General features: G+C 56.6%; 1 protein-coding gene across 7 annotated transcripts in view; it reads right to left on the bottom strand.

Annotated features, from left to right (window-relative positions):
* Positions 1–14485, bottom strand: part of ATP2B3 (ATPase plasma membrane Ca2+ transporting 3) — a 69159-nt gene that overhangs the window by 8802 nt on the left and 45872 nt on the right. For 3 of the 7 annotated variants that reach the window (XM_033106256.1, XM_033106247.1, XM_033106272.1), the window contains 4 exons: positions 13555–13766; positions 12421–12528; positions 10551–10733; positions 5021–5107 (listed from right to left, as the gene is read on the bottom strand). In XM_033106256.1, the coding sequence (XP_032962147.1) occupies positions 5021–5107; positions 10551–10733; positions 12421–12528; positions 13555–13766 (590 nt within the window). Of the gene's footprint in view, positions 1–4953; positions 5108–10550; positions 10734–12420; positions 12529–13554; positions 13767–14485 lie in introns of all 7 variants that reach the window. The other 4 variants (XM_033106290.1, XM_033106294.1, XM_033106265.1 and 1 more) reach the window with 2 other exon arrangements.

Genomic DNA, 14485 nt, shown 5'->3' on the forward strand with positions numbered 1-14485 from the left:
AGCACATTCTAGATGCAGCAGCCAGGGAGAGCCATGGGAACTGTGTACCAGGAACTTTGGCGTTTTCAAATACCAAACCCTCCCCTAGGCATGAAGGTGAATCGCGACTCGAAAGTGACACAAGATGTGTGGGACGACGTGCCCACAATCCAAGGGTCAGCAAGGGGAAGGCTCCCTTTCCTCACCATGGGATTAGGAAATGTGAAGATGCAAACTTCAGAGCTGGCCCTTTCACTGAGGGATTGAACCCAAACCAAATCAAAGAGACAGCTTTGTGTACGTTGGCAAGCCAAATCGCTAATGGCTGGTGAGTTTTGTGCAGATTGCCTCCTATCCTGTGTACAGGCATGCGTGCCCAGGACCGGGAGAGCCCAGACTCATGCTGCCCACGTCAACAGGACATCGCATTGAGCTGACCGAGGCATGACGGGTCCCAGGCTTTTCAGGGTGTCAGCCTTGCCTCTCCTCCTGGCCGTGTCCAGCTGTAAGGCCTTAAATAAGCCTCCCGAGCTCCCTGGGCCCTGGCTCCCAGCCCTGGGAGTCGGCCTGCAAGTGCCTACTGGTGAGGGTTTGGAGCAGGGCTTCTGGGTTCTGCCCTAGGCTGAGCTGCCATGTGCTTTAGAAATTGCCTGGAAGGCCCTTCCCTGTGGTAAGGCCCGTGGTTGCAGGAAGGCTCAGCCAGGCCAGGGCTGATAACTGTTCCTACTGTGGACACAGTGTGCACAATGTGAAATAGATGAGAAAAACATGGAAGTACACTATTCCCAGAGACCCAAGTGGGAGGCTTGGCTCTAAATCAATGAATTTTCTGAGAAAGGAGCAAACAGGCTACTTTCACTTTACAGGGCTCCTTCCTCCATGGCAGTGCCTTAAGGATGGGAGTTGCTACCTTGGGAGTGAGGGATGAGCATGTCCCCTGCCCCAACCCCACTGGTCTCCAGAAGGAGGCGTCTACGGAAATCGTAGGGGCTCACCTGGCCTGGCTGTGCCAAGTTGGACAGAAGTTTTTCATGTTGCAAACGCAATTGAAGTAAAGCAACTGCCGTGATCTGGTTCTTGCATGGTTAATCAGAACCAAACAGCCCTGAGGGAGCCCTTCTGGCCACATCTGACCAAACTCACCGCCGGCCACTGCCCCTTTTGCCGGGCTGGGTCGGAGCCCTCTCGTGAACCACTGTTACAGTAAACGTTCGAGTATAGAGGCCCGGTGTTGCTGCAGGAAGGGTCGGGCTGGGCTCAGCTGCCTGTTGGAATGGGAGGGCCATCAGGGCAAGCTGGCGGGGAAAGGCTTTGGATGTGTGGGTAAGGAAGGGCTGGGATGTGTCTGTGTGTCTCCACTCAAACCTGGAGGCTGCTCATCTCCGGCCCAGCCGGGGAGTGTGATTGGGGGAGGGATGGGGGCAACGCACATATGAAGAGGGGATAGGATTTTGCACCCACTTGGTTTCGCAAAGACCGAAAATGGTTATTAAAGAATGCTCTTTCCTGAGCTACTCCAATGGGCTGGCTGGCCTCAAGGCCATGGCTGTGGTCCCATGAAATGAGGTGGCGGCCATGAAAGGGAAGGCACTACACCCTGGATTGAGAATGAAATGGCCGTGACGGGGAGTGGCCACCAGGCCAGGCAGGGGGGAGAAATGGCTGAGTGAGTGAGGAGGAGGCACTCAAGGTCATCCTTCAGCTAGGAGGTCGTTGTATGCGACCCAGGGAGTGGGGACCGTGTTGGTACTCCTGAATCCCGAAGTGGCAAAGATGCATGTGGGTGTGGGATGCCTGGGGGGGGCGTCAGAGGTCGGCTACAGAGAGTGGGCAGGCGTGGATGTGAAATCATGGCCTCTCTTGCTCCCCCTGGTCACTCCGCCAGGGGCTGCTCCTCTCCCTCTGGCTCCGAGGACATTCTATGAACACTTCCAGCGTTGGTGCTACAAGCTGGGGCCTGCCCTGGTGAGCGAGGTCACCGATTCCTCTGGCCCTCGGGCTCCTGTCAATACCCTGCACTGGGCCTCCCATCTGAGAGCCTGAGGGTCTCACTGGAATTGATCTTTGCCCGGTGGCCCTGGTGTGCTGGAGGGACTTGCCCCAGCATGCGGGTAAGGGGCAGAATCGTTGAGAGGTGGGCGAGGAGGACAGGAATGTTCCAGTAAGAGCTGGGATTTTCCTTAGGAAACCTTATGAACTGTGACCACTGTACCTCTTACAATACTGCCTCTCAGCTAGGGTGGGAACTCTGTCATGGCCGGATTTCTGCCTTCCTTCTGGCAAGTTCCGAGAGAAAGTGAGAGCCTGGAGTTAGCCCACTAGCCTCCCCCTCTGCTGGGCCTTCCCCTGCTGAGGGTGCTGGGCTTGGTGATTTCCTGGGGTCCTCGCAGCTTGGAATGGGGGCCAGTTTAGAGTTCCAAACCAATCTGCCACACGATGATGATGGCAGCAAGCAGTTTGGTTGGTGGCTTCCAGAAGCAGGTATGTCCCCCGGTGTTGCCCAATCCTCCAACCAGCATTTTTTTCCACAGAGGAGTTCCTTCTGAGGTGCTGCCACTCAACTGGGATGAGCCTTTTAGGCTGGCCCTTGTGAGTCAGGACATTGGGACCCCCTTGCCCTCCTACCAGTGCCCTCCTCAGACAGAAGGTGCTCAGTTATCACCTGGGCCCTGCCACCTGCTCTTCGCCCAGCAGCCTGTGATGTGGAAGGGACAGCGGCCCTTCTTCTGGCCAGGCACTAGTTAGGACCCCCTGGAGTGGCTCATGACCAGTGGGAGGGGTGGCACTGCTGGAAGTGGGAAGGTGGAGAAAGTAGGGAGCAGATGGCTGCTGAAGGAAGAAAGATGCTAGGAGCTGAGGAAAAGAGGAGAGAGAGAAGCTGCCCCCAGGGAGAAAGGCGAGGAATTCGGAGGGAGCCAAGAGCCAGCATGCCTAACCAGGAGAACAGAGGGCATGCCTGGGTTGGCCCTGGAGTGGAACAAGATCACAGTTATGGAGAAGGCCTGAGGGGTATCTGGAGTGGGGTTCGTGTAGGCTGCCTTCTTCTCAAGTCAATAGACAGGCAGATGGACAGATAGGAAGTGCAGAGAGAGATGGCAAAGGAACATATGGAGGAAGTCAAGGAGGGAACGACAGGAGCAGGTATGCCTCTCACGCAGACCCATAACCCCTCTTGTCCCTTTGTTCCCAGGAAGGAAGGTACTGCTGCCCAGCCGGACCCTGGCGGAGGTGCACCTGGCAGGCTGTGCACCATTTCTGTCCCTAACTGACTGTGGCCAAGCGTCCTGTAGACCTCTCTGGTGGAGTGGTGGCAAGGCTTTCTAGCCCACCTGTGACATGTGTCGGCCAATAGTTGTGACCTGGGCAGGTGGCCCAGTGAGTGTGCAGGGAGATGGAGGTGTGTGTGGCATGTGCTTTGGAGAAGGGGTGTATGCACTGTTTCCGAAGGGGAACAGGTGGCTCGGCGGGGACCGGTGCAGGTCACATCCCTTCCTTAAAGGGCAGAGTGGCCTGAAATGACAGCTTAAGCAAGAGGAGGGATGCCCCCCACCGGGGACCTCTCACCAGTTCCTAAAAAAAAAAAAAAAAAAAGAAAAGGAAAGGAAAGCAAAAAGGACAAGACAAGACAAAAGAAGAAAGGAAAAGAGAAGAAATCAAGCAAAAGAAAGTCCCAGGGTCTGGTAGGGGAAACACCGTTATTAACGACTCCCGTCTGTGGGGGAAGTGATGTGTTCACGGAGGTGAGAGCTGCCGGGTCTCACTAGAAGGAAAGGAAAGAGGTAGTAGCATCGAACCATCCCGGCAGGGGCTCTGGGCTCATACTCGAAGGTTTACTGTTTGGTTCTTGAAATCTCGAGTTTGTTACCAGAAGCAGGTTGCCCTGGGTGAGAGCAGGAGGCCCACACCGTTCCCTGGGCTGGTAGGTTCCATGGTCTAGTCTTGCCTTTTGTCTTTGTGAAAAGATGTGAGCAATTATGGAAGTTTCTACCTCTTTAGGACAGCCCCTGGGTTCTCTTTAAAATGTGGCCAACATGGCAGGAACTTTTCATGGGAACATACAGAAGGGAATTGATTTCTCCCAGCTTCTTGGAGAAAGGAGGAGAGAGGGTGGGCGAGATTGGGTTAAGACCTTCCAATGCCAAGGCCTGTTTGGAAAGAGCGAAGGTGCTTTGGGAACAAATGGAAACGTAGCAGAGTGCAGGCTCGGGGTGTGAGTAGGGCTCCAGCTCGCGAGACACCTTGAATACCTCTAAGGCCCAGTGGCCTTGGTCAAGGGCCTATGGGGCAGGTGGCACCTGAGCAGGAGCAGCTGTCCACCACCGAGCCCACCTGGGGACACGTGACAGCGGCCTCCTGAAGCTCACATCAGCTCTACTGCCTTTGGAAACCGCCTCAAGGACAGTTCTGGATGCCGTCACTTACTTCCCAAGTAGGTGGGCTGGATTCTCCCTCTGCAAATGATGCCGAAAAGGCACTAGCCTTCCCCTCCAGCCCTCGAAAATGGCCCTGAGTCCGCGTGCCTCCCTTTCTCTGCCCCACCAAACACCAACTGAGCCCCCGCCCTGACACTAGACACCACCAGAAGCAGCCCAAGTTCATGAAGAACCATTGGCAAATGCAGACAAGTTCAAGAAAAGAAAACCAATGACAGAAGGAGCACTAAATGAAAACCCAAAAACAAAAAAAAAAAAAAAAAGGAAGAAAGAAAAAAGAAAGAAAAAGAAAAACAAAACCAAACAAAGAAACGGACAGAAGGTCCAGCAGTGCCATGGATTCAATACATTTCATAAGAGAATATGGCTTTGGAGAGACACACCATCTGGGCGGGAAGGACTGGACAGGGCCATAAAGAAAGAACGGAAAAGCCACGGTGAGCGGAGGATGCAAGACTGGAAAAAAGAGAAGGAAGAGTTGGGGAGGCTTTTTCTCCCCCAGAGATGCCATTTATGAGAGAAAAGGGGACTCAAGACTCACTCCCAGCGGCACTGGTGGGATTGGCAGCAGAGAGAATTACGTGAGTAGGGGTAGAAAGATTGGTTACGTCATGGAGCTGGCTGAGGACCGAAGACCGCCGGCGCATGGCACCCTGAAATGAACCGCTTCTCTTGAAGGTACTCACTACCTCCATCTGTGGGAGAGAAAATGAGATAAAGTTTGGCTTGCACTGTTGTCCCGGCTACCGCACGGGGGTGGGGCTGGGCAAAGATAGGGGCCACACTTAGCACACATCTTGATAGCAAAGCCTCATCTAGGTCGCCCCGCTCCCAGGGAGCTGACGGTGCTTCTGACAGGGCCGTGGCCATGGCCCAGGCTGGCCTCCGTGTCATCCACCAAGAGAGGGTTTGCTGAGCAAATGGTTAGCACTCCGGGCAGGCAGTTAACAACCAGGCACACTGCAAACATTTAGAGTCATTTGCATTCATTGTATGCTCATGGCAAGCCACTCGTCAACAAATACCTGTATCTGGCAATACTTTGTTATCCTAGATCAGTGGCTCTCAACCTTTTTTTCCGCCCCAACACACCTGAGGGATATGACATGCTCCTATTAGAAATGAGGCTCCCTGTGGTAGGGCTCCTTGATGGCACTGCATGGGCACAGGGGCCTTTCCCTGGGCCTATCCTTCATTTACACTGTGCCACATGCTGCCGGCCTGTCCTGCCTCGCTGGGAGGTGTGGCCATCACTCTCCTTATGTGGCTCATCCCAGTGATGGAGGGGCACCCAGGGAACGCCTCAGTGGAAGAATGGATTTAAAAAGAGAGGGAGGGGGCACAGGCATGGCAGAAGGGAGAGCAGAGAGCCTGGGCTCTGGGGAGCAGATATGACATTTGCTTTGTCCCCCACCCTTTAAGTTTCCTAGGCGTCAAAAGGGAAATGGGTCTTCGGGAAATGCGAACCATGTGGGTAAATTCACTGGGAGTCACAGTGTTTTTGGACTTCCTGACTCTACCAATGGACGGGCCTGGGGGCCTGGGGGTGATTCAGCCCCAGGCGTTGGGTCCCAAGGAACCGCAGCTCAGTGGCCACAGTGAATGTCCCACCATTGTGAGACCATATGCGTAGATTCTGGGAGACCGGCCTGGTGTGGCACAGTTTTGGCCACCTCTTTGGGAATGCCCTCAATATGTGGGCGTAGAATCTTTGGCCTTAGAAGATAGATCTGATTTCTGGAAAGTGCTCTGTAGTTCATTGGATGATGTGAGCAGCAAAGCAAGTATGCATTTCTGGAGCCTAGGGCGCACTGGTTACCTGCTTTGGGCTCAAGGCAAAGAGCCCTGCCCCACCCCCAAGCCCTGTAGTGGCTACAAGGTGGCCACCATGTTCAGAGGGGTGTCTGACACGGGGCCAGGCTTCTGGGAAGAAGGCAGCTTCAGTGCTCAGACTCCCTCTACCCCAACCAAAATGAATATGGCCGTCATTTCAACCTTTGGACGTGGTGCAGAAAAGACTTATTGTCATGTACTGGGCCGCTGAGACCCCCTCTTACCCAGCATACCCCACTTGTGAGCAGGGGAACTTCACAGCAAGGACTGAGACCTGTGAGTAAGGCATACTGAGCCCCCACGGGGGGCTGGCACAGTGCTGAGTGTGCCTCAATGCACCAAAGGAAGATGACGCATGCCATGATGTCACCGTCTCTTTAGGAGGTGTCTCCTCTCTAGATTGGGCGGATGTTGCTAAAACTATGGAGAAAGGTCTGTCTCAACAGGGGACTCTTACTGCGCCAAAGGTGATGAGGGAAGGGAAAGATGCCTTTCCTGCCTCTGATTTGGCCTCTCCACATGGTGTCCTGATGGGACGATGGTATCAGTCAAAATACTGCAAAATTGTCACCCAGCCCCCACCCCTGGAAGCCCAGTCTCTGCTGAAGCTTCTCATGTTTTATAATGGAATGTGAAATAGACGGCGTCATGAGCGCTTCGAAAAGCTCGATTTTCTGGGTTTCAAGGACTCTCTTTTATTGTGGAATGACATCCTAACCGTGTGTTGTGTTCATGTGTTAGTATGGAATGATGGTGAGAGCAGGTAGCAGGTTAGAAATGCCTTCTCTTAACAATGTGCAAAGTCGTGCTGGCTTCTGAAGTCTGGGGAGCAATTCTGTGGTTTCCAAAATCCAGAAGTCTATCTAGGGCCAACTGCCTAGAGAATGTTTCTCTTGGCTTAGGGTGCACATACAACGTGGTGGGAGGGGAAGGCTTTGTTTCTGTTTTTCAAGCAGGTATTTTGAATAAAAAATAACAGACACTGTTAAAAGGTGAGTGCAAGTAACCGACTGGTTCAGCATTGTTGAGAAGCATGGTGAATTTGGAGTGACAAAGTCAAGATCTCATGGAAAAATGATTGGCTGTATGGAGGGTACATGGACTGCCCTAGGCAGTCAGGGGATGGAGCCTTGGGCCCCAGGTGGCCCACACCCTCATTAGGTGACCTTGGGTAAGTCCCTTCTCTCTGGGCCCCATTTCCTCGTGTGTAAAGCAGGGACCTGACCGGCCAGTGTCTACACAGACACACAGTCGGAACAGCCTGGAGCTCCATGGAAGTCCCGGAACTCCAAGATTCTGACTGCAGGGACCTGCTCTACTAGCCAGGGAGCAGTGGCAGGCCCAAGAGCCCACAGGCACACAGAAGACACAGACACATAGATGGCCGGGGTACCACTGACCTCCCCCCAGACAGCCCAGATCGAGGCAGGGCTGCTGTCTCAGCGGCTAGAAAAGCTAGGCTCACCATCTTAGAATGGATGGAGGCGCTGCAATTCCCCCCACCCCCGCCAAGGCTCAAGTTGGCTTCAGGCTCTGCACGACAGACAGACAAGAGCCTGTCAGGGCCAGGGCAGCTGAATGGCCAGAAGGCAATGGGAGACCTGGACATCTGGCTACAAAGACTACTCCTGTTCTTCTACAGGGCGCTCGGTGTTCTTTCAGATCTAAGACATTTTTCCCTGGCCACGCTGGCTGAGGTGCTCAGAACGCCAAGAGGAGTGAGCCAGAGACCTGGTCTCCTGCCTCTCCACTGCAGAAGTGCCTTGGACCCTTGGGGAGTTCCTTAAACATGGAGTTCTTTGGTGCCACCTCCCCCAGCCCTACAGGATCCCGAGTTCTGTGGGGTGGCCCTGGACTCAGCAGTTTGGGAAAGTTCCCTGGGTCGTTAAGCTCCTCACTGACTGCAGCGCCCTGGGCTGGGCACATGGACGGCTGGCCATGGGGAGAAATAAGTGCCATAACTGTGTGTGCTATGGTCTGTGAGGGCTGAGGGTCCATGGTGGTGGAAGGGAGTGGACTCTGAGAAGGCTTCACAGCAAGAGTTGGAGAGGCCTGGAGCCCCGACAGCGGCCAGCATGAGGCACAGCGACGCGGGTGAGCAGGGCACACGTCTAGAAAGGCAGCGGAGGTTACAGGGGTGCAGGGTGTGTGAAGCGATGCCGAGAGGCAGGGGTTTGAAGGCTATGGTCTGGACCCTGGACTTCACCCTAAGGACAGGGAGAGAGGCTATACAAGTGCAGAGAGAGGTGCTGGAAGGGTCGAGCTGAACAAAGGCTGGCAGAGTGGGCAGGAGGCTGGGAGTTCACGGCCAGAGTTGAGGCTGGGATGTGGGGAAGAGAGGAGGGGGCCTTGAGGCCGAGGCCCATGAGCTCCCCGGGGGCTGTGCATGACCAGCTGGTGAGCCGTGTGCCCTGGGAGGTGTAGGCATGGGCTGCCAAGGGACGGCGCTTTGGGTGCATTGCATGGAAGAGTCTGGGACCAGCCTGTGGTGATGTGTGACAGGCTGAGGCAGACACCGGGGAGAGGTACGGTCTCAGGTCCTGCCCCAGGCTGAGGGGTCCACAGCAGGAAATTGCCTAAACAGAATCTGGAGAAGGGCCAGGGCAGGAACCTAGTGGTGTCCTTCCCTCCGGTGGGACCCCCAGCAAGAGCAGCAACTGGAGCTAGGTCAGGGGCAGTGGGGCTGAGGGTCCTGGACTGGAGGTGGGGCAGTAGGAAGCATAGGAGGGGCAGGGAGTGACAGGTGTCACTGGGTGGCCACGCTGAGAGGAGGCTGGGGGGGGGGCAGGGGCGCAGCAGGGAGCTTCAGTCCAGGGAGAGAGGCTGGTGGCTGGGCCAAGAGGACAGGGCATGGGGTGGCTGGATTGGGGACGCGCATTAGAGGAGGCAGAGCCAAGCCAATGAACAACGTTGATGCAGCAGTTGTTCACGGAGACAGGAAGAGGATGTGGGGTGGCCCTGAGGCTTTCGAGCCATTGGTCAGGAGCTGGGGGTTTGGAGGAGGTGGGCTCGGGGCGGCAGGGCCTGTGGTCTGGGCCAAGCCCAGTATGGGTCCTGCGGGGCGTCTTGGTGTGGGTGTGGCATTCCGGGCGGAGGAGGACGTGGTGAGTGAGGGGCACTAGGAATTGGCCAAGAAGAGACCAGCGTCTACTAGGCCTAGTGGGGCAGGGGCTAAAGGAGAAGCCGATCGAAGTGGGCTGCAGGTGACCCTATGGGGCGGAGGGCTGAGGGTCAGGCAGAATCCCCCACAGGTGGGGCAGCTCTCACCCGCTCCTCCTTCCTTCCCTACAAGGTCCGGCGCCCCCGGGTCCGTGGGATTTTCAACACGTGAGGGTCACAGCAGGGTGGACCGATGTCTCAGCGGGAGGCAGGGGTGCCAGGCAAGCGAGGACGAGGAGCAGAGAGCGAGGTGGAGAGGGGACAGCAAGCCGCCAGGGAGAGCAGGACTGATGGCACTTCCAGAAGGGCGCTGGGAAGAAGCCTCGAAGCAGGAAGGAAGGAGGGACAGCCTGACCCCAGGAGCCAGGAGGACGCCTTGCAGACATTGGCGAGAACCTCTGGGACGCTGAGGGCAGAGGCTAGGCTGTGATGGGATCACAAGTGAGTGTGTGGGGAAAACATGGAGAGACAGCAAGTATGGAACATTCTGGCAAGAAGGCTAGCCAGGAATAGCTGGGGACAAACAGCAGGGCTGGCTCTGGCAAGCAAGCTCTGTGAAGTCTTGGCAAGTGCCTACGACTGGGTGGTCATCACGGCTGCGTGACTTTATACAGGATTGCAGCACTGACATTTGGAGAATGGGGTGAACAGAAAGGACCAACTCGGTGGCCAGAGTCCACTTCCCAAATGATGTCTTTCCACAGAATACACAACATAACCCAATGAATGGTGAGCTCGCTAAGGGCACTTGAAATACATATCTAGCTCATCCCCAGAATATCACTTTTCTGTGACCTGGAGCAGTTCCCACCAAATAAGCCGAGGTCCAGCATCCCCTCAGATAACCCAGAGAGACAGCCACGGGCCACAGCACACACCTGTAGCTGACATCTGTTCCCACCATGGGGAAGACCACCTGGGCTCTAGGGGGGGCGTCGGGGACAGGCCACCTTGGTGCCACAACTGCCAGCAGGCACGTCTGGGGATAGCATAGGGACACCAGTAACTGCCTGTGCGATGGTGGCCGCAAGAACCAAGGGTCATCCTGTCGGTCTCGGGCTCACCTCACCCACTCTCTGCCTCTTGCTTGCTTGCCACCCTCTCGAGGCAGGAAAGGCCGAGCAGCCGAGTGGCGTGGCGGCTTACCTGTGTCTGGATCCGGTTGAGGCCCCGGAACCAGAGGATCTGGCCTCTGCGGAGCTCCCGCTCAGCGTGGTCAATCTCTTCCTCCCCCTCGGCCAGCTCCTCCTCGGTCATCTCATCCTTCCCCGGCCCATGCCCTGCTTCCTTCAGGCACTTGAGCTGGCTGGTGGGGATGGTGGCGATGACCTGGAGGGCCAGAGATGAGGGACGGCAGGCAGAAGTGCCATCAGAGTAGGACTGGGCCTTTCAGGGCAGGAGCTCTGCTGGGGCCCGGAAGGGATCCAGACCGCTCACCTCCCTCTGACACTGGCGGAGGCTGGTGTCGGTGTCTCTCCCCTATCCCCACCCCAGGACCGGACAGCCCTTCCTTGTCCCTGAGGCTGCATGCCTGGGCCATCTTTGGTGCCAAATCCCACCCTGCAGAGGGAGAGCCAGACTTTTTCCTCTGGAGGGCATTGTTTTCCATGTTTAATCAAAGAGAGCAGATCCAGAGCAGTCCCTGGGGAGCTGGGCATGCAGGATTGCCCAGAGAGGGGGCAGTGAGGTGGCTGGAGCCCAGGGCCCTGGGCCTGCAGCACCCCAGCATGCATGACTGTGGCTCCTCCTTCCTTGTGTCCCAGCCAGCCAGAGGGCCAGAGGAGCAGCTGGTGCAACCTTCCCACATAGTGTGTGCACTAAGGGATTTGCCTTACCCGGAGGAGCTCTCACCTTGGCCCCCAGTTCCTAGGAAGGGACCTCTAGGCCCCTGGCACGTCCTGCCCGCTGAGGAGGTCTTGGTTTACCGGGGCCGAGGGCCCTGCCAGGTAGTCTATGCTGACACAGGGCTTTCTGGTGGGGGCGTGGGCTGCATATAGAGCTTGCCCTCCAGGGGCCGGAGACTGATGACTAGGGTCAGCCATGTAGGCACTCCAGGCCCGCAGGAAGGACCCCAGTAAAGTCCCTGGACACCACCGCTCAGAGGAGCTTCTGTGGTGGCAACACTCCGTGCGTATTGTCAAACACCGTTGCTGAGGACATTGTGCTGTCCTCACGACGCCTCGGGCAGAGGACTGGGAGCTCTCCCCTGGTGTCTCCTGGACCCGCCCTGAGTACTTTTGATCTTGGATTTCCAGCCTCTAGAGCTATGAGAGAATAACCTCTGCTGCTTAAGCTGCCCACGCTGTGGCATTCGTTGTGGTGGGCTGAGGCAAGTAAGACGCAGGACAAAGTGGATTCTGCACTCAGCATCCTACGCCAGTGTTCCAGAACTCTGCAGAAATGCTTTCAGAAGCCTGGGCTGCCCCCCCCCCCAGTTCGCCCGCCAGCTCTGAGCAGCCCCAACACCCCACCTAGCTCCGTGACTCAATCCCCAGGTGCAGTGAAGTCCCGTCCGCGGCCCACAGAACTTAAGGTGTCAGAGTGTCACTTTCTATCAGCTCTAAATATTTCCTCATTTCCCTCAAGATCTTCTTTTTGCCCCTTGAAGGATTTAGCAGGGTATGGTTTATTTTCAAATATGTGGGGATTTTCCAAGGCACCCAGTTTTGAGGGATGATTTTTGGGTCTTATCATGGAAAGGGGAATGATGGGTGGTTTTGCCAAGGCACTGTGACATCCCAGCCATGGCCCTTTGCCTTCTTTCTGCTGACACTGTTGCTTGTGGCCTTGCACAGGGGTGGTGGCACGTCCCAGGTCTGAGCCCTGCTGTGTGACGCCACCCACCTGAACGTGTAGCATGCTTTCCCAGGTGCAGGCTCTGAGGCTCCAGAGCAGGGAGCCAGGGCAGGGGTTCTGGGGCCACCCACGATTACCTGGCCTATGCTTGTCACTGGTGCTGTTGCAGAGTAGACGGGAAGGGGGCAGGACTGGGAAAGCTGACAGGGCAGACACTCACCTGTCCCCAGACCAGCTCCCCAACGCCAACAAACAGGCACCAGAGCCACTGCTCCGTGGACAGGGGGGAGCAGCTGAAGGGCTTTCCGCCAAACTGGACGATGACAATCTGCAGGAGAGGGACGGGAGGGGGGCAGGTCCAGCCAGCACAGCTAATGACGCCACCATCCCTTGCAGGACTCAATCTCTTCCTCCCCCTCCCTGCCCTGCACGTGGCTCCAGCACCCTGCTCAGAGACTCAGAGGGGCTGTTGGTTCCCCCAGGCAGTTGGGCCTCTGGCCGAGGCTCAGCAGATTAGCCACATTTCCAGCTTCTGTAAACTTGATGTTTTAACATCTGTCCTGCATATGCTGGACCTGCCTCGTTCTGGACACCCTGGTGACATGTCCGAGTCATGCTGCCTGGGCCTCCTGCTCCCTCATTGCCCCCTCCTTGAGAGAAAGCCTCTACCCAGCGGTGAGCTTTTGAAATATAGACCAACCACCTCCGCTACTGGGCTCTGACACTTCAGGCCACTGTCCCCTGCCGTAATTACCTGGGGCCAGGTTCCAGACAACTAGGGACAGCCCTCCACCCCAGCACCCTGAAATCACTCACACTGACGAGTCCTCACCTTATCGTTCCTTCCCCAGAAACTGCAGTAAAGGCTCTTTCTTGCCCACCGGTCCCTGCTCTCCCTCTGCCTCCTGACTAACCCAGGTGTTTCCCCAGGTGGTCCCCCATAGTGTGGCAGGTCCCCTCCTTTGAGGACTGTGAGGAACAACATATTCTGGTCTGTGGGCCTCACTAGACGTTACATTTTCTATTAATATACCTGCGTTCAAATGCTCAGCCCCTCCCGGAGAGCTGACTGACCAGCCTGTCCACAGCACTGTGTCAGCCCTGGGGACACGGCATCTCCAAACTTCTGGAGTTATGGTGGCCTCCCCCCAAGGAATCAAGTGCTAGAAATGGCAGTGGCAGACCTGGAGGGATCCAGGAGAAGGTCAGTTCTGAGGCAGACCCACGGAGCCCCTCTGCACCCCAGCAGGTGGACCCAGGCTGAGGCCAGCTCTTATGCGCACAGAGGCCAGTAGTGAGGGGACATGGTCCCCTGCTCCTCCTCCTTTTCCAAGGGAGGATCTGCCCCTCCTACCTGGATGGCAAAGGTGCCCAGGACGATGGTGCAGAAGATGGGGTTGCCAAAGATGCCGTGGAAGACGTTGCGCTCGCCGTGGATCTTGCGGGCGTTGATCTCGTTGAACAGCTGCATCATGACGAAGGTGTTGAAGATGATGGTGTAGTGCTCCGAGGGCGGGGCGTGCAGGGGCGCGTTCCTCCCGCTGTCGATGTCAAAGAAGAGCTCCCCTGCAAGCCGAGGGGCGTGTGAGGGAGCAGCCCCGAACCTCAGTGCTGACTGTAAGGGGAGAGGAAGGAGTCCCTCACCCCACGGGGTGCCAGCCAAGGCCAGGGCTGCACCTGGGAGCTGAGGGCCTGGCACCGAAATCTGAGGGCGGGAATGAAGAAGTGAAGACACAGCCATGGTGCATCTGTTATTTGCCTGCTGGTTTAAGCTGGGGGTGGGCCAGGGAGGAGTCGAGGCTGCAGGGTGCAAGGTAGCCTGGCCCTTCTTCACCCTGCCCCTAGGACAGGGCAGCGGGGCTAGTCCCTCAGGCAGGCCACAGCAGGCTTTGCTCCCAAGAAATCAGAAAAGGCTCCTCCACAGTACCTCCAGATACTGCCATTTGGGGTCCCCCCACTGTGACTCCTGCACACTGAGCGTTAAATCTGCTCCCAAGAATGTGTGCTGAAAACTGAGCCTCACCAAGGCTCTGGAGGACAGTGACAGTGACCCAGGCTACCACATGGTCCACGTCCAGCAGATACATGGAGAGCGCCCTGCTATACGGGAGCGAGGCCACAAACAGACAAACCAACAAACCCAACCCCCGATATCAATAAAGGAATCTGCTCAACAGGGCCTGCCGGACACAGAAAGCTCCAAAGAGGACAGGTGAGCTGCCACTGGCGCCGGACTTCCAAGAGGAAGCCAGTGTGCTGGAGGCCTCTGTGCCTTCCATGTCTGG

The sequence above is a fragment of the Rhinolophus ferrumequinum genome, chromosome X (assembly GCF_004115265.2).
Source record: "Rhinolophus ferrumequinum isolate MPI-CBG mRhiFer1 chromosome X, mRhiFer1_v1.p, whole genome shotgun sequence".
NCBI lineage: Eukaryota > Metazoa > Chordata > Mammalia > Chiroptera > Rhinolophidae > Rhinolophus > Rhinolophus ferrumequinum.